The sequence below is a fragment of the Paramisgurnus dabryanus genome, chromosome 11 (genome assembly GCF_030506205.2).
Source record: "Paramisgurnus dabryanus chromosome 11, PD_genome_1.1, whole genome shotgun sequence".
NCBI classification, from domain to species: Eukaryota; Metazoa; Chordata; class Actinopteri; order Cypriniformes; family Cobitidae; genus Paramisgurnus; species Paramisgurnus dabryanus.
The window spans coordinates 36141788-36165545 of record NC_133347.1 but is presented as its reverse complement, the minus strand read 5'-3'; the positions used below and the strand labels follow the sequence as shown (position 1 = coordinate 36165545).

Here is a 23758-nt window from a genome sequence, read left to right as displayed (position 1 = left end):
GCACTCTCATGTGTTTCATTCATCATAATAATGAAGTATAAAGGTGGGGTGCATGATTTTTGAAGTCGGGCCGACTACCAAAACACACTTGTAGGCAATCATCAGTAAGGGGCATGTCTACTACTAACCAACATCGTTGCCTGGATTGCGTATGTGTGGGGCGGGTATATGCAAAGAAGGTCCGGATTCTATTGGGGTAGGGTGTTTGTTTAGGTAATTTCAAATATCAACATTGGCTTTCATGGACCCTCCCACTAAAGCATTCTCATCATGAAGTCTGGTTGTTACTGTTATGTGATTCACGGATTCATCTGTGAGTGATTCACGTGAGAGTTGAAACTCATGATGGCGGACTCACACAGCAGCACCGATCATGTCTCTGTGTTATTCTCCTTGTCTGTGTTCTCATGGTCTTCATGTGTACCTGTGGACTGTACTGTATATATGATTCATTAAAATGATTCACTGATTCATCTGAGAGTGATTCATGTGAGAGTTGAAGCTCATTATGGGGAACTCACACAACAGCAGTGATCATGTCTCCGTGTTATTCTCATTCTCTGTGTTCTCTCTGCCTTCATCTGTACCTGTGGACTGTACTGTAGAAATTAAAATGATTCACTGATTCATCTGAGAGTGATTCATGTGAGAGTTGTAGCTCATTATGGGGAACTCACACAACAGCAGTGATCATGTCTCTGTGTTATTCTCCTTCTCTGTGTTCTCTCTGCCTTCATCTGTACATGTGGACTGTATTGTAGATATTAAAATGATTAACTGATTCATCTGAGAGTGATTCATGTGAGAGTTGTAGCTTATTATTGGGAACTCACACAACAGCAGTGATCATGTCTCTGTGTTATTCTCCTTCTCTGTGTTCTCTCTGCCTTCATCTGTACCTGTGGACTGTACTGTAGATATGATTCATTAAAATGATTCACTGATTCATCTGGGAGTGATTCATGTGAGAGTTGTAGCTCATGATGGCAGACTACCACAGCAGCACCGATCATGTCTCTGTGTTATTCTCCTTCTCTGTGTTTTCACGGCCTTCATCTGTACCTGTGGACTGTACTGTATATATGATTCATTAAAATGATTCACTGATTCATCTGAGAGTTATTCATGTGAGAGTGGAAGCTCGTGATGGCGGACTCACACAGCAGAAGTGATCATGTCTCTGTGTTATTCTTTTTCTATCTGTGTTCTCACAGCCTTCATCTGCTGTGGACTGGATTGTAGTTCTGATTCATTAAAATGATTCACTGATTCATATGAGAGTGATTCATGTGATAGTGGAAGCTCATGATGGCGGACACACACAGCAGCATTGATCATGTCTCTGTGTTATTCTCCTTCTCTGTGTTCTCACGGCCTTCATCTGTAGCTGTTGGTTCTGGATATGAGGTTCTGATCCAGAAGTTTCTCTCTCTCTATGGACATCAGATCGATATTCAGCGTAAATTCGTGATTCAGTGTTTCTCGGCGGATTGGGGTCAGTACATTGATTTACCGAAGGGATTCACGGTCACAGAGAGATGTCGTCTCAGATTAGTGCCTCTGCAGGTGGATGTAAGTTGATATTTTCATACATAAGCTCTTCGTGTTATTATGTTTATATTTTTCTTTCATTATATGACGTGTTGACGTATGTGTATCTCGCGCGTGAAGTGAACACTTGTGTTTAGGTGTCAGATGAGTTACTGCAGTCAAGCCAGCCGCCACTCCGAAAAAGACGGTCAAACTAGCCCCCCGTTTTTTTCTGTGTGCACATAAATGAGACATTACGGTAAATGCACGAGAGGAATGATTTCAAAATAAAAGTTTCTCACTAAATCTGCTGATATTTCTGTTGCATTATGTGTCTGTTATAAGGCATTGCTAGGGTATTATGGTTGGTTGCTAGGCTGTTTCTCTTGCATTCTGTGTGGTTGCTAGGGTTCTATAAGTGGTTGCTAGGCTGTTTCTGTTGCATTCTGTTTGGTTGTTAGGCTGTTTATGTTGCATTATGTGTCTGTTTTAAGTAATTGCTAGGGTATTATGGGTGGTTGCTAGGCTGTTTCTCTTGCATTCTGTGTGGTTGCTAGGGTTCTATAAATGGTTGCTAGGCTGTTTCTGTTGCATTCTGTTTGGTTGTTAGGCTGTTTATGTTGCATTATGTGTCTGTTTTAAGTAATTGCTAGGGTATTATGGGTGGTTGCTAGGCTGTTTCTCTTGCATTCTGTGTGGTTGCTAGTGTTCTATAAGTGGTTGCTAGGCTGTTTCTGTTGCATTCTGTTTGGTTGTTAGGCTGTTTATGTTGCATTATGTGTCTGTTTTAAGTAATTGCTAGGGTATTATGGGTGGTTGCTAGGCTGTTTCTCTTGCATTCTGTGTGGTTGCTAGGGTTCTATAAGTGGTTGCTAGGCTGTTTCTGTTGCATTCTGTTTGGTTGTTAGGCTGTTTATGTTGCATTATGTGTCTGTTTTAAGTAATTGCTAGGGTATTATGGGTGGTTGCTAGGCTGTTTCTCTTGCATTCTGTGTGGTTGCTAGGGTTCTATAAGTGGTTGCTAGGCTGTTTCTGTTGCATTCTGTTTGGTTGTTTGGCTGTTTATGTTGCATTATGTGTCTGTTTTAAGTAATTGCTAGGGTATTATGGGTGGTTGCCAGGCTGTTTCTCTTGCATTCTGTGTGGTTGCTAGGGTTCTATAAATGGTTGCTAGGCTGTTTCTGTTGCATTATGTGTCTGTTTTAAGTAATTGCTAGGGTATTATGGGTGGTTGCTAGGCTGTTTCTCTTGCATTCTGTGTGGTTGCTAGGGTTCTATAAGTGGTTGCTAGGCTGTTTCTGTTGCATTCTGTTTGGTTGCTAGGCTGATTCTGTTGCATTCTGTGTCTGTTTAAAGTCATTGCTAGGGTATTATGAGTGGTTGCGAGGCGGTCTCTCTTGCATTCTGTGTGGTTGCTAGGCTGTTACTAGGGTTGTATGCGTTGTTGCTAGGTTGTTTTTGTTGCATTCTGGTTACTTGCTATGGTATTGCTAGGGCTTTTTAAGTGGTTGCTAGGGTATAGCTTTGGTTTTGTATGCGATTGCTAGACTGTTGCTAGGGTATATGGGTGGTTGCTAGTCTTTTTCTTTTGCATTCTGTGTCTGTTTAAGTCGTTGCTAGGGTATTATTGGTGGCTGCTAGGCTGTTTCTATTGCATTCTGTGTCTGTTAAAAGTCATTGCTAGGGTATTATGGGTGGTTGCTAGGCTGTTTCTCTTGCATTCTGTGTGGTTGCTAGGCTGTTTCTATTGCATTCTGGGTCTGTTTTAATTCATTGCTAGGGTATTATGGGTGGTTGCTAGGCTATTTCTGTTGCATTATGTGTCTGTTTAAGTCGTTGCTAGGGTATTATGGGTGGTTGCTATGATGTTTATGTTGCATTCTGTGTCTGTTTTAAATCATTGCTAGGGTATTGTGGGTGGTTGCTAGGCTATTTCTATTGCATTCTAAGTCGTTGCTAGGGTATTGTGGGTGGTTGCTAGGTTGTTTCTATTGTATTCTGTGTCTGTTTTAAATCGTAGCTAGGGATTTATGGGTGGTTGCTAGGCTGTTTTTGTTGCATTCTGGGTCTGTTTTAATTCATTGCTAGGGTATTATGGGTGGTTGCTAGGCTATTTCTATTGCATTATGTGTGGTTGCTACGCTGTTACTAAGGTTTTTTAAATGGTAGCTATGGTATAGCTTTGGTTTTCTCTGTGATTGCTAGACTGTTGCTAAGCTATATGGGTGGTTGCTAGGTTGTTGTTCTGGCATTCTTTGTGGTTGCTCGGGAATTATGGCGGTTGCTAGGCTGTTGCTCTGGGGTTCTGTGTTGTTGCTAAGTTGTTGTTGTGGAATTCTGGTTGGTTGCTATGCTCTTGCTCTTGTTTTCTGGGTAATTGCTAGACTGTTGATAGGGTTTTATTGGTTATTGCTAGGCTGTTGTTGAGATATTATGGTGGATGACTATGAAGTTGCTAGCATATTAAGGGTGGTTGTTAGGCTGTTGCTGTGACATTCTATGTGATTGCTGGGCTGTTGCTAGGCTACGGTATTTAAATTGGTTGCTAGGATATTGTTATAATTTCTTGGTGATTGCGAAGTTGACCTTTGCTAGGGTATTTTAGGTGGTTTTAAAATTGCTAGGCTGTTCAGGGTAGTTAACACAGAACTGTTATGCGTATAATAGAGAGTCAGTGAGTGAATGATAGGTAGTTGCTACAGCATTATGGGTGGCTGTTAGTGTTACTAGTTGCTGGGTTTTTCAGGGGATTGACAGAGCATTGCTATATAGTTGATATGGTATTTAAATGAGAAGGTTCTAAAATATCCAACACATGCTGTATTTTTATATATTTAGTTAGATGTTAAAGGAACTACCTGTTTCCAAAGAATCATTCCATCTCTGAAAGATGGTACACCATCTCAGGTTGTCACTCATGCAGTATCATCACAGTCTGATATGCTGTTTTTAAAATAGACACCTCTAAGATGTCCTATACACTCTGTATTTTCTATACATTTAGTTAGATATTAAAAGAAAACTACCTGTTTGCACAGAATGATTTTACCTCAGAGTGACAGTATACCATCCAAGGGTGTCACTTACACCGTATCAGGCCAATCTGATATGGAGTTTGTAAAATATAGCTCTCCAAAATAACCCAAATACACGTTTATTTTTATAAGATCAAATAGGTGCTTAAAGGAAACTACCTGTTTTCACAGAATGATTTTACCCCAGAGTGACAGTATACCATCGGAGGGTGTCACTTACACCGTATCAGGCCAATCTGATATGGAGTTTGTAAAATATAGCTCTTCAAAATAACCTAAATACATGTTTATTTCTATAAAATCAAATAGATGTTTAAAGGAAACTACCTGTTTGCACAAAATAATTTCACTTCAGAGTGACAGTATACCAACTCAATGTGTCACTCACACCGTATCAGGCCAATCTGATATGGAGTTTGTAAAATACAGCTCTCCAAAATAACCTAAATACATGTTTATTTCTATAAGAACAAATGCCTGTTTAAAGGAAACTACCTGTTTGCACACAATAATTTCACTTCAGAGTGACAGTATACCACCTCAAGGTGTCACTCACAAAATATCAGGCCAATCTGATATGGAGTTTGTAAAATACAGTTCTCCAAAATAACCCAAATACACGTTTATTTTTATAAGATCAAATAGGTGCTTAAAGGAAACTACCTGTTTGCACAGAATGATTTTACCCCAGAGTGACAGTATACCATCTGAGGGTGTCACTCACACCGTATCAGGCCAATCTGATATGGAGTTTGTAAAATATAGCTCTCCAAAATAACCTAAATACATGTTTATTTCTATAAGAACAAATGCCTGTTTAAAGGAAACTACCTGTTTGCACAGAATAATTTCAGTTCAGAGTGACAGTATACCACCTCAAGGTGTCACTCACAAAATATCAGGCCAATCTGATATGGAGTTTGTAAAATACAGCTCTCCAAAATAACCTAAATACATGTTTATTTCTATAAGAACAAATACCTGTTTAAAGGAAACTACCTGTTTGCACAGAATAATTTCACTTCAGAGTGACAGTATACCACCTCAAGGTGTCACTCACAAAATATCAGGCCAATCTGATATGGAGTTTATAAATTACAGCTCTCCAAAATATCATAAATACTTGATTGTTTCTATAAGATAAAATAGGTGCTTAAAGGAAACTACCTGTTTGCACAGAATGATTTTACCTCAGAGTGACAGTATACCACCTCAATGTGTCACTCACATTGTATCAGGCCAATCTGATATGGAGTTTGTAAAATACAGTTCTCCAAAATAACCCAAATACACGTTTATTTTTATAAGATCAAATAGGTGCTTAAAGGAAACTACCTGTTTGCACAGAATGATTTTACCCCAGAGTGACAGTATACCATCTGAGGGTGTCACTTACACCATATCAGGCCAATCTGATATGGAGTTTGTAAAATATAGCTCTCCAAAATAACCTAAATACATGTTTATTTCTATAAGAACAAATGCCTGTTTAAAGGAAACTACCTGTTTGCACAGAATAATTTCACTTCAGAGTGACAGTATACCACCTCAAGGTGTCACTCACAAAATATCAGGCCAATCTGATATGGAGTTTATAAATTACAGCTCTCCAAAATATCATAAATACTTGATTGTTTCTATAAGATAAAATAGGTGCTTAAAGGAAACTACCTGTTTGCACAGAATGATTTTACCTCAGAGTGACATTATACCACCTCAATGTGTCACTCACATTGTATCAGGTCAATCTGATATGGAGTTTGTAAAATACAGTTCTCCAAAATAATCTAAATACACGTTTATTTTTATAAGATCAAATACCTGTTTAAAGATAACTACCTGTTTGCACAGAATAATTTCACTTCAGAGTGACAGTATACCACCTTAATGTGTAACTCACACAATATCAAGTCAATCTGATATGGAGTTTGTAAAATACAGCTCTCCAAAATATCATAAATACTTAATTGTTTCTATAAGATCAAATAGGTGCTTAATGGAAACTACCTGTTTGCACAGAATGATTTTACCTCAGAGTGACAGTAAACCATCTGAAGGTGTCACTTACACTGTATCAGGCCAATCTGATATGGAGTTTGTAAAATATAGCTCTCCAAAATAACCTAAATACATGTTTATTTCTATAAAAACAAATACCTGTTTAAAGGAAACTACTTGTTTGCACAGAATGATTTTACCTCAGAGTGACGGTAAACCATCTGAAGGTGTCACTTACACTGTATCAGGCCAATCTGACATGGAGTTTGTAAATTATAGCTCTCCAAAATAACCTAAATACATGTTTATTTCTATAAGAACAAATACCTGTTTAAAGGAAACTACCTGTTTGCACAAAATAATTTCACTTCAGAGTGACAGTATACCACCTTAATGTGTCACTCACACCGTATCAGGCCAATCTGATATGGAGTTTGTAAGATACAGCTCTCCAAAATAACCTAAATACATGTTTATTTTTAAAAGATCAAATAGGTGCTTAAAGGAAACTACCTGTTTGCACAGAATGATTTTACCCCAGAGTGACAGTATACCATCTGAGGGTGTCACTTACACCGTATCAGGCCAATCTGATATGGAGTTTGTAAAATATAGCTCTCCGAAATAACCTAAATACATGTTTATTTTTAAAAGATCAAATACCTGTTTAAAGGAAACTACCTGTTTGCACAAAATAATTTCACTTCAGAGTGACAGTATACCACCTCAAGGTGTCACTCACAAAAATCAGGCCAATCTGATATGAAGTTTATAAATTACAGCTCTCCAAAATATCATAAATACTTCATTGTTTCTATAGATAAAATAGGTGCTTAAAGCTCCACTGTGTAAGATCTACTCCCATCTAGCGGTGAAAGTCTATATGACAAGCAACTGAATATTACTTTCTAGCCCTCCCCATTCGGAACGCGTTTTAACTCGTACGGTGGCCCGGCCGTGTCATGCCAAGGTTAACATGGCTTCCAGTAGCTACAAAGCAAAAGCAATGAGAAAAAATGAACAATTTGCAATGTCCTTTGCCTGTGATCCATCAAAGCACACAGATTTATGTTTAACATGAAAAAAGTCTGATTGTCATGATATGTCCGCTTAAAATCACATACAAAAAGCAACCATGACGGGTTTAAATGGACGCGAACTAATATTATGTCAAAGTACAATGCTTATGTTTTAAGTAAACGTTACATGTCCGTGTATATGTAAGAGCTTTCTCTCAGATTGGTGAAAAAAGATTGCGCAACTTTCACTTTATCAGAGTATTATGTCAGACATTATGTCAGAGTACAATGCTTATGTTTTAAGTAAACATGTTACATGTCCGTGTATATGTACTGTAAGAGCTTTCTCTCATTTTGGTGAAAAAAGATCGCGCAACATTCACACGCTTGTAAAATGAAACGAAAGACGCGCAGATCAGACGCTTTTATCAATGAAAGGCTAAAAATAGCGCTGTCACCGTGTGTTTGTGCTAGAGGTCAGAAAAGATGAAAACATTTATCTCAGTACCTCAGATTACATAAATGGGCGGAGAGACGGCGTGTGTCTGTTGAACACATTAAACCACATGCATGTTTACACTAACAAGCGTTATGCATAATCATGCTAAAGTTAGCCAAGGAACTATACAACTTCAAGTTTACAACATGGACTGTATAGATGTAAACGAATATGCTGAATTACCTGTGGAGAATATAGAAAGTGCAACTTCAGTGTCCCTTGAGCCCATCTTGGAAAACTAACTCCAATAGTGACTTTGGTCTTGATGTTTTTCCTGTCACGTTGTCGTTTAAAATCCCCGTTTCGCATCCTTGGCGATTTGTTTTAATGTCCTCGAGAATATGTCTTCAACAGGCTTTCAAATCAAAGCATTAGATCGCAGGTTCATCACGGTGTGCGGTTGTTGTAAAATCCGAAGGATTCAGCTACGCAGGTCACGGCTGGATACGTCATCAAGCCTGGTTTATTTAAATCAACTGAGCATTACATTCGCAAGTCATACGCATATTACATCAATTTACAATTAACTAAGAATAATTGTCAGCTTTATAATTGTTAATATTCTGAAATAAGACTGTCTTGATGACGTATATCGCCTACACATGCAACCTCTGGAGGCTTCAGCTATCGGGCAGCGTGAGTGTAGAGTGAAAGCGCGAAAGGCGGAGCTTGAATTTCAGGAATGTCCCTCGTCAGCGAATGTATTTCAAAGATGGAGGCACAACATGGATTCAGCCAGAGAGCGCTTCGACGGTATGCATTTTAAATAGCAGATTCTACACTTACGAGAATACTTTGATTAGTGGGTGGGAAGTAATTACACATGAATGAGCACATACTTTTGAAAGAAAACATGGGTTTTTGTTAAGAATTAACTCAATAAAGTACACAGTAGAGCTTTAAAGGAAACTACCTGTTTGCACAGAATGATTTCACTTCAGAGTGACAGTATACCACCTCAAGGTGTTACTCACAACATATCAGGCCAATCTGATATGGAGTTTGTAAATTACAGCTCTCCAAAATAGCATAATACTCAATTATTTCTATAAGATCAAATAGATGCTTAAAGAAAACTACCTGTTTGCACGGAATAATTTCACTTCAGAGGGACAGTATCCCATCTCAGGGTATCACTCACAACATATCAGGACAATCTGTAAAATACAGCTGTTCAAAAGAATTTAAATACACATTGTATTTTAAAAACTCTGCATCAGATTGACTTGATATTGTGTGAGTGACACCTTGAGGTGGTATACTGTCATTCTGAAGTGAAATTATTCTCTGCAAACAGGTAGTTTCCTTTAAAAATCTATTTGATCTTATAGAAATAAACATGTATTTAGGTTATTTTGGAGAGCTGTATTTTACTAACTCCATATCAGATTGTCTTGATATTGTGTGAGTGACACCTTGAGGTGATATACTGTCACTCTAAAGTGAAATTATTATGTGCTAACAGGTAGTTTCCTTTAAGCATCTATTTGATCTTATAGAAATAATTGAATATTATGCTATTTTGGAGAGCTATATTTTACAAACTCCATATCAGATTGGCCTGATACAGTGTAAGTGACACCCTCAGATGGTATACTGTCACTCTGAGGTAAAATCTTTCTGTGCAAACAGGTAGTTTCCTTTAAGCACCTATTTGATCTTATAGAAATAATCAAGTATTTATGATATTTTGGAGAGCTGTATATTACAAACTCTATATCAGATTGTCCTGATATGTTGTGACTGATACCCTGAGATGGGATACTGTCCCTCTGAAGTGAAATTATTTTATGCAAACTGGTAGTTTCCTTTAAACAGGTATTTGATCTTATAGAAATAAATGTGTATTTAGGTTATTTTGGAGAGCTATATTTTATAAAGTGCATATCAGATTGGCCTGATACGGTGTAAGTGACACCCTCAGATGGTATACTGTCACTCTGAGGTAAAATCATTCTGTGCAAACAGGTAGTTTCCTTTAAGCACCTATATGATCTCATAGAAATAAACATGTATTTAGGTTATTTTGGAGAGCTATATTTTACAAACTCTATATTAGATTGGCCTGATACAGTGTAAGTGACACCCTCAGATGGTATACTGTCACTCTGAGGTAAAATCATTCCGTGCAAACAGGTAGTTTCCATTAGGCACCTATTTGATCTTATAGAAACAATCAAGTATTTATGATATTTTGGAGAGCTGTATTTTACAAACCCCATATCGGATTGGCCTGATACGGTGAGAGTGACACATTAAGGTGGTATACTGTCACTCTGAAGTGAAATTATTTTGTGCAAACAGGTAGTTTCCTTTAAACAGGTATTTGATCTTATAGAAATAAACGTGTATTTAGGTTATTTTGGAGAGCTATATTTTACAAACTCCATATCAGATTGGCCTGATACGGTGTGAGTGACACATTAAGGTGGTATACTGTCACTCTGAGGTAAAATCATTCTGTGCAAACAGGTAGTTTCCATTAGGCACCTATTTGATCTTACAGAAACAATCAAGTATTTATGATATTTTGGAGAGCTGTATTTTACAAACTCCATATCAGATTGGCCTGCTACGGTGTGAGTGACACCCTCAGATGGTATACTGTCACTCTGAAGTGAAATTATTCTGTGCAAACAGGTAGTTTCATTTAAACATCTATTTGATCTTATAAAAATAAACGTGTATTTATGCTATTTTGGAGAGCTGTATTTTACAAACTCTATATCAGATTGGCCTGATACAGTGTGAGTGACACATTGAGGTGGTATACTGTCACTCTGAAGTGAAATTATTTTGTGCAAACAGGTAGTTTCCTTTAAACATCTATTTGATCTTATAAAAATAAACGTGTATTTGGGTTTTTTGGAGAGCTATATTTTACAAACTCTATATCAGATTGGCCTGATACAATGTAAGTGACACAATGAGGTGGTATACTGTCACTCTGAAGTGAAATTATTCTGTGCAAACAGGTAGTTTCCTTTAAACATCTATTTGATCTTATAAAAATAAATGTGTATTTGGGTTATTTTGGAGAGCTATATTTTACAAACTCCATATCAGATTGGCCTGATACGGTGTGAGTGACATATTGAGGTGGTATACTGTCACTCTGAAGTGAAATTATTTTGTGCAAACAGGTAGTTTCCTTTAAACATCTATTTGATCTTATAAAAATAAACATGTATTTGGGTTTTTTGGAGAGCTATATTTTACAAACTCTATATCAGATTGGCCTGATACAGTGTGAGTGACACAATGAGGTGGTATACTGTCACTCTGAAGTGAAATTATTCTGTGCAAACAGGTAGTTTCCTTTAAACATCTATTTGATCTTATAAAAATAAATGTGTATTTGGGTTATTTTGGAGAGCTATATTTTACAAACTCCATATCAGATTGGCCTGATACGGTGTGAGTGACATATTGAGGTGGTATACTGTCACTCTGAATTGAAATTATTTTGTGCAAACAGGTAGTTTCCTTTAAACATCTATTTGATCTTATTAAAATAAACGTGTATTTGGGTTTTTTGGAGAGCTATATTTTACAAACTCTATATCAGATTGGCCTGATACAATGTAAGTGACACATTGAGGTGGTATAACGTCACTCTGAGGTAAAATAATTCTGTGCAAACAGGTAGTTTCCTTTAAGCACCTCTTTTATCTTATAGAAACAATCAAGTATTTATGCTATTTTGGAGAGCTGTATTTTACAAACTCTATATCAGATTGGCCTGATACGGTGTGAGTGACATATTGAGGTGGTATACTGTCACTCTGAAGTGAAATTATTTTGTGCAAACAGATAGTTTCCTTTAAACATCTATTTGATCTTATAAAAATAAATGTGTGTTTGGGTTATTTTGGAGAGCTATATTTTACAAACTCTATATCAGATTGGCCTGATACGGTGTGAGTGACACAATGAGGTGGTATACTGTCACTCTGAAGTGAAATTATTATGTGCAAACAGGTAGTTTCCTTTAAACATCTATTTGATCTTATAAAAATAAATGTGTGTTTGGGTTATTTTGGAGAGCTATATTTTACAAACTCCATATCAGATTGGCCTGATACGGTGTGAGTGACATATTGAGGTGGTATACTGTCACTCTGAAGTGAAATTATTTTGTGCAAACAGATAGTTTCCTTTAAACATCTATTTGATCTTATAAAAATAAACGTGTATTTGGGTTTTTTGGAGAGCTATATTTTACAAACTCTATATCAGATTGGCATGATACAATGTAAGTGACACATTGAGGTGGTATACTGTCACTCTGAGGTAAAATAGTTCTGTGCAAACAGGTAGTTTCCTTTAAGCACCTCTTTTATCTTATAGAAACAATCAAGTATTTATGCTATTTTGGGGAGCTGTATTTTACAAACTCTACATCAGATTGGCCTGATACAGTGTGAGTGACACAATGAGGTGGTATACTGTCACTCTGAAGTGAAATTATTCTGTGCAAACAGGTAGTTTCCTTTAAACATCTATTTGATCTTATAAAAATAAATGTGTATTTGGGTTATTTTGGAGAGCTATATTTTACAAACTCCATATCAGATTGGCCTGATACGGTGTGAGTGACATATTGAGGTGGTATACTGTCACTCTGAAGTGAAATTATTTTGTGCAAACAGATAGTTTCCTTTAAACATCTATTTGATTTAATAGAAATAAACATGTATTTAGGTTATTTCAGAGAGCTGTATTTTACAAACTCCATATCAGATTGGCCTGATATGTTGTGAGTGACACCTTGGGGTGGTACACTGTCACTCTGAAGTAAAATCATTCTGTGCAAACAGGTAGTTTCCTTTGCACATGTATTTGATCTTATAGAAATAAACAAGTATTTGATCTTATAGAAATAAATATGTATTTTAGGGTTGTGCCGATAGACGATAGTATCGTGTATCGACGATCTTCAGACATATCGGCAATGGCAGGCTTTCATGGCGATAGTCATGACGATAGTTGGCGAATGGTTATTATTATTATTATTATTATTATCATCATAGTTTTATATTAACACCCACAATTCATGCTTTTCCTCACATGAGGGTTTGTGGGCTTCACTTTACGTGGAGAGCTTGTAAAGAGAGAATTCCTTCTTGCACGTACCTGCACTTAATGCGCGCGTCTTGGTCTCCTTCTTCCACTAAATCCAGCGCGCCCCGTCATTAGCAGCTGCGCTTCTCTCTGTCACACGTGCACGCGCTCTCGCGTGTGTCCGAAGTCTAAACATAAACTAAAGTAGTAATCCTTATGTATTTGTTCAGTTTAATGCGTTTCATGCGAGCTGAGGCAAACTTTACTTTTTGTTTAAAATATGACCCGCTGCATATTAGCGCCTCTCTCTCACTCTCGCGTACGTGCTGAAAGCTGCGCTCTGTCTGAAGTCAGATCACTAGGTATTAATCCTGTTTATGATATGCATTTCAAGGAGTTGTAGCAACACGTCCCTCGTGTTTAATATATGATTGTGTTTAAGATATGATCGCGTTCCGCTGGACCGATGCGTTTAAAAAGGCACCTCATGAGAGCACCACTGCTTCACACGTGTAGTCTTCTGCAACAGCACTAAACCAATGCATTGAATTGTTTGTATGTGCGCGCACGTGTGTGTGTGTGTGTGTGTGTGTGCGCGCGCAGATGCATGTTTTTACAGTTAAGTAATCATGATAGGGTTTTAATGATGCGCTCGCATTAATGGCATCAGGTTTAAGAAGGTTGCGGTCATGACGCTGTTGCTCTTGTTTTTTTTGTCCACCCATCAAGTGACTTGTTAAAAAAGTAAAAGTAAAAAATTAACAAATAAAAAAATGAGTAAACGTCTGCCCCGCCCCCCCGATAATATCGTGTATCGCCGATCTCACAGGCTGACGATAGGACGATCTGAAAATAGGGCATATCGCCCAACACTAATGTATTTAGGTTATGTTGGAGAGCTGTATTTTACAAACTCCATATCAGATTGGTCTGATATGTTGTCTGTGACACCTTGAGGTAGGATACTGTCACTCTGAAGTGAAATTATTCTGTGCAAATTATTGACTTGATATTGTGTGAGTGACACATTGAGGTGGGATACTGTCACTCTGAGGTGAAATTATTCTGCGCAAACAGGTGGTTTCCCTTTAACGTCTAAATGAATGTATAGGACATTTTCGAACTCTCTATTTTAAAAACAGCATATCAGACTGTGATGAAACTGCAGGGGTGACAACCTGAGATGGTGTACTATCATTCAGAAGTAGAATGATTCTGTGGAAACAGGTAGTTTTCTTTTAATATCTAACTGAATGTATAGAAAATACAGAGTGTATAGGACATCTTAGAGGTGTCTATTTTAAAAACAGCATATCAGACTGTGTTGATACTGCATGAGTGACAACCTGAGATGGTGTACCATCATTCAGAGATGGAATGATTCTTTGGAAACATGTAGTTCCTTTAACATCTAACTAAATATATAAAAATACAGCATGTGTTGGATATTTTAGAGCCTTCTCATTTAAATACCCTATCAACTATATAGCAATGCTCTGTCAATCCCCTGAACAACCCAGCATCTAGTAACACTAACAGCCACCCATAATGCTGTATCAACTACCAATCATTCACTCACTGACTCTCTATTATATGCATAACAGTTCTGTGTTAACTACCCTGAACAGCCTAGCAATTTAATAAACCACCTAAAATACCCTAGCAAAGGCCTATCAATCATTTAGAAAGACACCGCCTCAACGTCGCAATCACCAAGAAAACATAATATCCTAGCAACCAATTTAAATACCGTAGCCTAGCAACAGCCCAGCAATCACATAGAATTAGGGTTGTGACAATTAATCGGGCAAATGCGCGTTTTCTCAATGAATGAATTTGAATGAATTACGGTGAAATGCAGGCACATCCAAAAGCCAGGGGCCGCTCTCGCTTAGAAACACCATTTGTGCCACAGAAGAAGTAGTATACCAAACACTATTCCAGGAAATGTCTAAAGGAATATTTATATCGCTGTTCTTCAGATTGTTTCAGGTATTTTCATGATAATAAAGAATATTTTAAATGATTGTGTTTGACGAGTGTTGCTTTTTTAAATGCACGTTATAAACGAGTCAAACTTGTAGTGATTTTAGATTGATAAGGACTTCCTACTGATCACGGAGCCGTAGTACATGCACAAGCTGTGCATGAAACACTGAATCGGAGCCTTACGATTCAGAATCGATTTCAGACAGGTCTTTTTAATGGGAGCGCGATGCATCGATGCACATCCCTACATAGAATGTCACAGCAACAGCCTAACAACCACCCTTAATATGCTAGCAACTTTATAGTAATCCACCATAATATCTCAACAACAGCCTAGCAATAACCAATAAAACCCTAACAACAGTCTAGCAATCACCCAGAAAACAAGAGCAATAGCATAGCAACCAACCAGAATTCCACAACAACAACCTAGAAACCAGAAAGAATGCCAGAACAGCAGCCTAGCAACCACCCATATAGCCTAACAACAGTCTAGCAATCACAGAGAAAACCATTTAAAAAAACCTTAGTAACAGCCTAGCAACCACACATAATGCAATAGAAATAGCCTAGCAAACAACCACAATACCCTAGCGATGATTTAAAAGAGACACAGAATGCAACAGAAACAGCCTAGCAACCACCCATAAATCCCTAGCTACGATTTAAAACAGACACAGAATGCAATAGAAACAGCCTAGCAACCACCTATAATACCCTAGCAATGACTTTAAACTGCCACAGAATGCAATAGAAACAGCCTAGCAACCACCCACAATACCCTAGCAACGACTTAGAATGCAATAGAAATAGCCTAGCAATGATTTAAAACAGACACAGAATGTAACAGAAACATCATAGCAACCACCCATAATACCCTAGCAACGGCTTAAACAGACACATAATGCAACAGAATAGCCTAGCAACCACCCATAATACCCTAGCAATGAATTAAAACAGACCCAGAATGCAATAGAAACAGCCTAGCAACCATGCAAAATGCAACAGATAAAGCCCTGCAACCACCCATAATACCCTAGCAATGACTTTTAACAGACACAGAATGCAATAGAAACAGCCTAGCAGCCACCAATAATACCCTAGCAATGACTTAAACAGACACAGAATGCAACAGAAACAGACTAGCAACCACCCATATACCCTAGCAACAGTCTAGCAATCATATAGAAAACCAAAGCTATACCCTAGCAACCACTTAAAAAGCCCTAACAATAGCACAGCATCAACCAGAATGCAACAAAAACAACCTAGCAACCACACATAAAACCCTAGTAACAGCCTAGCAACCACACAGAATGCAAGAGAAACAACCTAGCAACCACCCATAATACCCTAGCAACAATTTAAAGAACCCTAGCAACAGCCTAGCAACCAAACAGAATGCAAGAGAGACCGCCTAGCAACCACCCATAATACCCTAGCAATGACTTAAAACAGACACAGAATGCAACAGAAAAAGCCTAGCAACCAAACAGAATGCTACAGAAACAGCCTAGCAACCACCCATAATACCCTAGCAATGACTTAAAACAGACACATAATGCAACAGAAACAGCCTAGCAACCACTTATAGAACCCAACAACCACACAGAATGCAAGAGAAACCGCCTAGCAACCACCCATAATACCCTAGCAATGACTTAAAACAGACACATAATGCAACAGAAACAGCCTAGCAACCACTTATAGAACCCTAGCAACCACACAGAATGCAATAGAAACAGCCTAGCAACCACCCATAATACCCTAGCAACAGTCTAGCAATCGCATAGAAAACCAAAGCTATACCCTAGCAACCACTTAAAAAGCCCTAACAATAGCACAGCATCAACCAGAATGCAACAATAACAACCTAGCAACCACGCATAAAACCCTAGTAACAGCCTAGCAACCACACAGAATGCAAGAGAAGCAACCTAGCAACCACCCATAATACCCTAGCAACAACTTAAAGAACCTTAGCAACAGCCTAACAACCACACACAGAATGCAAGAGAGACCGCCTAGCAACCACCCATAACACCCTAGCAATGACTTAAAACAGACACAGAATGCAACAGAAACAGCCTAGCAACCAAACAGAATGCAACAGAAACACCCTAGCAACCACTTATAGAACCCTAGCAACCACACAGAATGCAAGAGAAACAGCCTAGCAACCACCCATAATACCCTAGCAATTACTTAAAACAGACACATAATGCAACAAAAACAGCCTAGCAACCATTTATAGAACCCTAGCAACCACACAGAATGCAAGAAAAACAGCCTAGCAACCACCCATAATACCCTAGCAATGACTTAAAAGAGACACATAATTCAACAGAAATATCAGCAGATTAAGTGAGAAACTTTTATTTTGAAATCATTCCTCTCGTGCGTTTACCGTAATGTCTCATTTATGTGCACACAGAAAAAAACGGGGGGCTAGTTTGACCGTCTTTTTCGGAGTGGCGGCTGGCTTGACCGCAGTGATGAGTTTGGGTAAAACACTTTCACGTTCATTGAAACATCATTTGTTGTCGCCTTGTCTTTGTGTTTGACATGCTGACAAGTAAAGTGAAAGTAAAATGTGAAACAGGAACATAACGTTACTTAATGCACACTATTGTTATGAGTTAATCATTAATCCTAATGTTTTATCTTATGTATTGACTGTGTTAAAGGTCCCAGTGTTGTGTTTTACGTATGGATAAGGTCTGTAATATTGTAGTTCACTATATACAGTGATAATTGTGTGTTAATAACACAAACATTAAAGGTGTTTACATTGAACACACGATATAAAACCGGCGGTTTTGCGGACAGGGTTTAGGTAGTTTTTTAAGCAAGTTAAGTAGTTTTTACAAACAAACCTTACAAAAAAAAAACAATACCGGTTTGCATGTTGAGACAAAACAATAACACTGATCTATTTTAAGATATGTATGTAAGATATTTAGACCGCTCAAACACGTGTGTTGTAGTCTGGGACTAAGATAAGACCTCTCTGTGAAACTACCCCCATAGTGTTGATAGCACACACAAAAAGTGACGTTTTATATTTTGTAATACATTACACATTTTAAATAAAAGCAAACTGATGTGTTTAGATTATATACACATTTAGACTGACTAAGGCATGTTGTTGTATGATTGACTGTGTGGTATTAAGATCAGCATCTGATCTGATGTCATCATCATCATCATCATCATCATGTAGGTCACATGATCATACGTTCTGATGTAATCTGTTTATAATCCACAGTAGAAATGATTGACAGTGGATGATGGATGATATCTGAACTGTGTTTTTGTTTGTGTAGATGACTCTGTTGGGAAACCTCTCAGTAGCCACCACAGTTTTCTTCTGCTGTGATATGCAGGAGAGATTCAGACCTGCCATCAAATACTTCGGTGACATCATCAGTGTTGGACAGAGACTGGTAATATACAGTACAGATCATTTTACAATACTGTTTTAGTTTTATAATACAAACATAACAACTGAAATACAAAACATGTGACTATGGAAATGTTAAATAAATACATTAAGACATTATTTGAATATGTGCCATACAGTGGCGGCTGGTGACTTCTTTTTTTTTGAAGCGCATGATGCGAAGTTCATCACAACATGTATGTAGCTTGTCATGTGTGTGGTTCGTCATTTCAAAATATGTGTTCTGCGCTTTATGAGATCGTGTGTGCATCACGTGTCATGCCAAAATAAGTGCCTGCTGCCTTGACCTTGAACTTGAAAGGAGACGCTTGCGTGTGCCAGATACTTGTACAATCTCATTCGTAATCAGAGTTTACTGTTAAGGGAGTGTGTTGCGTGTATTTAGGGAACGTAAGCGTCTCTTTTATCATAAACAGTTTTGACGTGTCTCCAGCAGGCACTTATTTTGACAAAACACGTGATGCACACAGGATCTCTCCACACGCATGACACATATTTTGGAAAAGGGAACCACACACGTGACAATCCGAACACTTATTTTGAATTAGCGCATCCTCGGAAGTGCAGTCACTGGTGCCATAAAAAAACACTTAAAGAAACAGGAAGTGTTTCTGGTGTTGTTTACGTTTTGAAAATGAAACACTCCGAATCCTCCCCTCAGACACAATGCCAAATAAATGTATTTGTTATCATATTTAAAATTAAAGAGCCATGTGTGAAGTGTGTTGTGGCCAGTATGATGTTGAATAAAGATGTCAGTGTGTTTGTATGTGTGTTCATACAGCTGCAGGGTGCTCGGATTCTGGGTATCCCTGTGCTCGTGTCAGAGCAATACCCAAAAGGTTTGGGCAGCACAGTTCAAGAGCTGGATCTGACCGGGACTAAACTAATTTTTCCCAAAACAAAGTTCTCCATGGTTCTTCCTGAAGTGGAGGCCGCACTGGCTGAACTTCCTGCAGTCCGCAGTGTTGTGCTCTTTGGTGTCGAGGTCAGTATCCGCTATCAGAAAATAACAAGCAGTTACCTTCTTTAAAAGAACATTTGATTTAGCTGTCACGACACTGCCATTTATACCAGAAAGAAAGAGAGAGAAAAGATAATTGACAGCACAATTGAATCAATTTCAACAAACCATCATTATGGTGATCAGTGTTTGTATTAGCATCAGCTCATTTTCATTTTAAAAGACACACTGAAAAACAGCACATTACAAAGTGGCCATTTTAACATGTTGTAATAAAGTATATGATGTATTTTGAGCTAAAATTGCACATATGCACTCTGGGGACACCAAATACTTTTTTTTTACATCTTAAAAAATATCATAATATGATCCCTTTAAACCTGACAGATTGTTTTTTGTCCTGTAGACACACGTGTGCATTCAGCAGACAGCTCTGGATCTTGTAGGAAGAGGGTTTGAAGTGCACATTGTTGCTGATGCCACATCATCTAGAAGTATGATGGACAGAATGTTTGCTCTAGAGGTATGAAAGATTTTACATCATCATCATTCAATTCAATTATATTTATATAGCGCTTTTCACAATTGTTAATTGTTTCAAAGCAGCTTTACATTAATAGATGTAGGGGAAAACACAGAATAAGCGATGGATAATATAATAAGCAGAATACAGCGGCTAATAATAAACCATACAAGCGAGCGTCATAATAATGTAACGATACAGTTTAAGTGCCAAGTTAAGCCAATGTTGGCTGACTCTCCAGGGGATGAAAAAAACCCTAGGAGAAAAACCCTGTGGGAAAACTCATTGAGAGAGATACATATATATTTATATATATATAAACATGATAGGGACATGAAACGGGTAAGCGGATTAAACTGGTTCAGCCGGTGGTCATTGGTCATGTATCGGCTGGGCATCACGTTGAAGGAGAGCCAGTAGATCGGTGGTGTGATGACCTTCACAGCAGCAGGAACTGGGTCTGTTTGTCTCATTGTCCTCGGGGTCGAGGACGAGACAGGGAGAGAGAAACAGAATCCTATTAGCGTAGGGGCCGTTCGCATGTAATGCCAGTCTCATACACTATTGTGTTTTAAATCAGCTCGGTTCCAGACAGGCTACCTATTGCAGCATTAGTATATTACCCAGATGAGTTATGTGATGCTTTGTTCTGGACAAACTAACTATTGCGGGATAAGTACATTTACTTAGTTAAGACATTCTTCTTTAACAAAGCATTTAAGTTTAGACTTAAATTGATCATCATCATGAGCTGTCCAGTGTTTAGTGTCTGTAATGAATATAAAATAATTTAGGTAAATTATGACCACACATCAAGCTGCTCTTACATAAAATATAATGTCAAATATTTAACACAGTTTTCTCATTGTGTTGTCCAGCGTTTGGCTCGTACTGGAATCATCATCACCACCAGTGAATCTGTCCTGCTTCAGCTCGTGGCTGATAAAGATCATCCAAAGTTTAAAGAGATCCAGACCATCATTAAAGCCAGTGCTCCAGAGTCAGGCCTGCTGTCTAAAGTTTAAATACACATTGAGAGAGAGAGCAAAAACACAACCACAGCTCCTCTACACACACTGATACATAAATAAAGACTCACATTCAGTTTAACAATGGATTCAAATGCTCACCAGCAGATGTTTGTCAGCATAAAAAGTGGTTAAATATATTTCACATGCAGTCATTTATATTTGATGTGCATCATTTAAAGTCATGCATGTAAAATTTATTTTTAGATGTCATTAAGATGAGGAAATGTTAGAGTTGAATGCATCTGACTGTGCTCAGATCAGCAGAAGAACTTCACAGTCAAACACAGCATACTGGATAACTGTGTTGTTTATACCTGAATGTAAATGATGGTTGTGGACAGATGTATTTGAATGCTGATGTTTTAATATTAAGCATTATTGATAAATTCAAGTATGACTATGTCAAAAATGTCAGCTCCTACAGATTCTGGGTTAAGATCCATTTCACTAGATCTTGTGTTAGATCTCTCTCATGTCAGATAAAAGACTTTGTCTGTTATTTTAAGATATGTTGTGAGTTATTTTAAGATATGTTGTGAGTTATAACACTTCTTCTCAAATAAACACACTCAGATATAAAGATGAGCAGACAAGAGACAAAAGAACAACATAAGAATAATAGTAGGGGAGAGCGGGGCACAACCTAACGCTTTTTTGTTTTGGCTCAGTCATTAAAAATATTTGAGTTTGATTAATTATATTTTTACACAGCAACACACATCTCTGCTACAAATGAACATTTGAAGTTTGTTTCCAGTACTTACCATTCTTGGACAATTACACCAAATGTGACAGAAGTGCAAACGTTACAACTTACCCCATAGGTGGGGTTAATTGTAACAGGCAGGGGGTTAGTTGTAACACTTGATAAAAATTAAGTTTGCAGGCAAATATTTCAATACTATTTTGTCTATATACTTGAAGTGGATATTGTTTATATATTTGCCTATAATAGACACATATCTACACTGTTCATCCCTCATCTAATCATTGTTCAATTATAAATGGATACAAATGTCTAAATATGTGACAAAAAGCAGCACAGTTATGACCATTTTATTTATATTTGACCCAGTCTGTAATAACCATACTACAGTTTCAAAATCAAATTCTGAGATAATGAGCATCAAAGTTTGATTTTAGCCATTCATTTCATTATGATTTCAATCTTTGATGTGACCTTCTTCAATCAATATTAAAGATATGAACAAAAATTAATTGGACACATGATTTTTGATAAGACAGGCAAATTTATTTTGTTGTCAGCCAGCTATCATTTGTGTGGAGCCTATTTAAAACAACAGCAAGAATTACGCTAACGTTAGCAGTTTTCATATGGTTAGTGCTGTGTAAAAATATTTTCAAGCCTACCAAAGTTGCTAAGAGCTGCAGACATATTTCAAAATGATGCAATGTTTTAGTCAGCAAGACACTGGTTAATTAGCCTGGTCCAACCAGACTCTCGTACATTCATTTCATTTGTACAGAGAGTCTGGCCACGCTCCATTGCAAAGCGTTACTTCCGTTAAGGAGGGTCCTCTGTTGAAGTTTAAAACTATTGGATCTGCCCAGAGTCACTCAGAATCGGCCATAGGCGATCGCTAACGTGTGGTCGTGACGTATATCATGCACCGAAACTGGCCAGAAACAAGTCAGAACAATCAGACAAACAAAACTTAGCAAACCTGGTTCTTGCTCCGCCTTTAACTTCTGTATATTCGGTAGTTTTGCAACAACGGAACGAATAGCTTTTCTCACGTCTTTCTCCGCTGCCATTACTGAACTGACGCACGACCTCAACGTCATCGTTCTTAGCCACCCCCGTCTGTTCGCTGATTGGTCCTGCAGATTTTTGCAGGAGAAAACGAAACTCTACAGAGCAGTCCCAGACGTAGTACTGAAGCGAAATGAAAATTAAGCGGAAGCACGTAGGAGGGCGGAGCCAGGCTACTGGTTAATATGACATAACATTGGTTTTGGTATCTTACACACCCAACTCAGAGACCAAAAAAAAAACATATGATGAAAACATTTACTTACATGCAACCAAAACACTCTTTCATCAATAACTCTATGGAAAAAACATTATACATTTCCATATATTTGAAAAGTATTTTGGCAGTGTGAAAACAATATCGGACAAAACAACTCGCTCAACCCTGTGCAACAATGTAAACGGTCCGTGTTACAATTAACCCCGCATAAGTTTGTGCCCCACGCACCCCATACATGATGAAATGAATGCAGATTTAAAATAAAAAGATGTGTGAAGAATAGTAAATCCATAAACATGAGTTTCTTTGTTATTTGACTGTATTGTGACATCGGACTACCTCTTACTGACACACAGAAATAAAGTTAAAGTTTTTTTCACAGCGATGCCATAAAAGAAGCATTTTTAGTTAATCAAAGAATCAATCAGTCAAAGATTCTTTGAAGGATCATTTCTCACTAAAGATCATCTTTTGTAAACAGAAAGTTTCTTCAGATGTCATCATGATTCACATTTAGTGTACTTCTTACTGCAGCTCTGCAGACCAATTCTACCTGAAATCAGATATTTATACCTAAAACATATTTACATAATCACCAAAACAACAACAGATGATAAGAGCAGAGATGATAGGTATCTTTGAAGCTTAT

At 37.7% G+C, this 23758-nt stretch overlaps 1 protein-coding gene across 1 annotated transcript; it reads left to right on the top strand.

Moving 5' to 3' along the window:
• Window positions 1-1176: 1176 nt before the first annotated feature.
• Window positions 1177-23490, top strand: isoc1 (isochorismatase domain containing 1). Its single transcript, XM_065240416.2, has 5 exons — window positions 1177-1572; window positions 18461-18580; window positions 19382-19585; window positions 19968-20084; window positions 20963-23490. Exons 1-5 carry the CDS (start codon window positions 1306-1308, stop codon window positions 21107-21109), a joined length of 855 nt encoding a protein of 284 aa, XP_065096488.1. The 5' UTR covers window positions 1177-1305; the 3' UTR covers window positions 21110-23490.
• Window positions 23491-23758: the final 268 nt, after the last annotated feature.

Bases quoted from the DNA above. Each gene is read 5' to 3' on its own strand.
- isoc1 (XM_065240416.2), top strand. From the start codon at position 1,306: ATGATGGCGGACACACACAGCAGCATTGATCATGTCTCTGTGTTATTC. The intron at 1,573-18,460 runs GTAAGTTGATAT...TTGTTTGTGTAG, and splicing joins TAGTGCCTCTGCAGGTGGAT to ATGACTCTGTTGGGAAACCT. The intron at 20,085-20,962 runs GTATGAAAGATT...TGTGTTGTCCAG, and splicing joins ACAGAATGTTTGCTCTAGAG to CGTTTGGCTCGTACTGGAAT.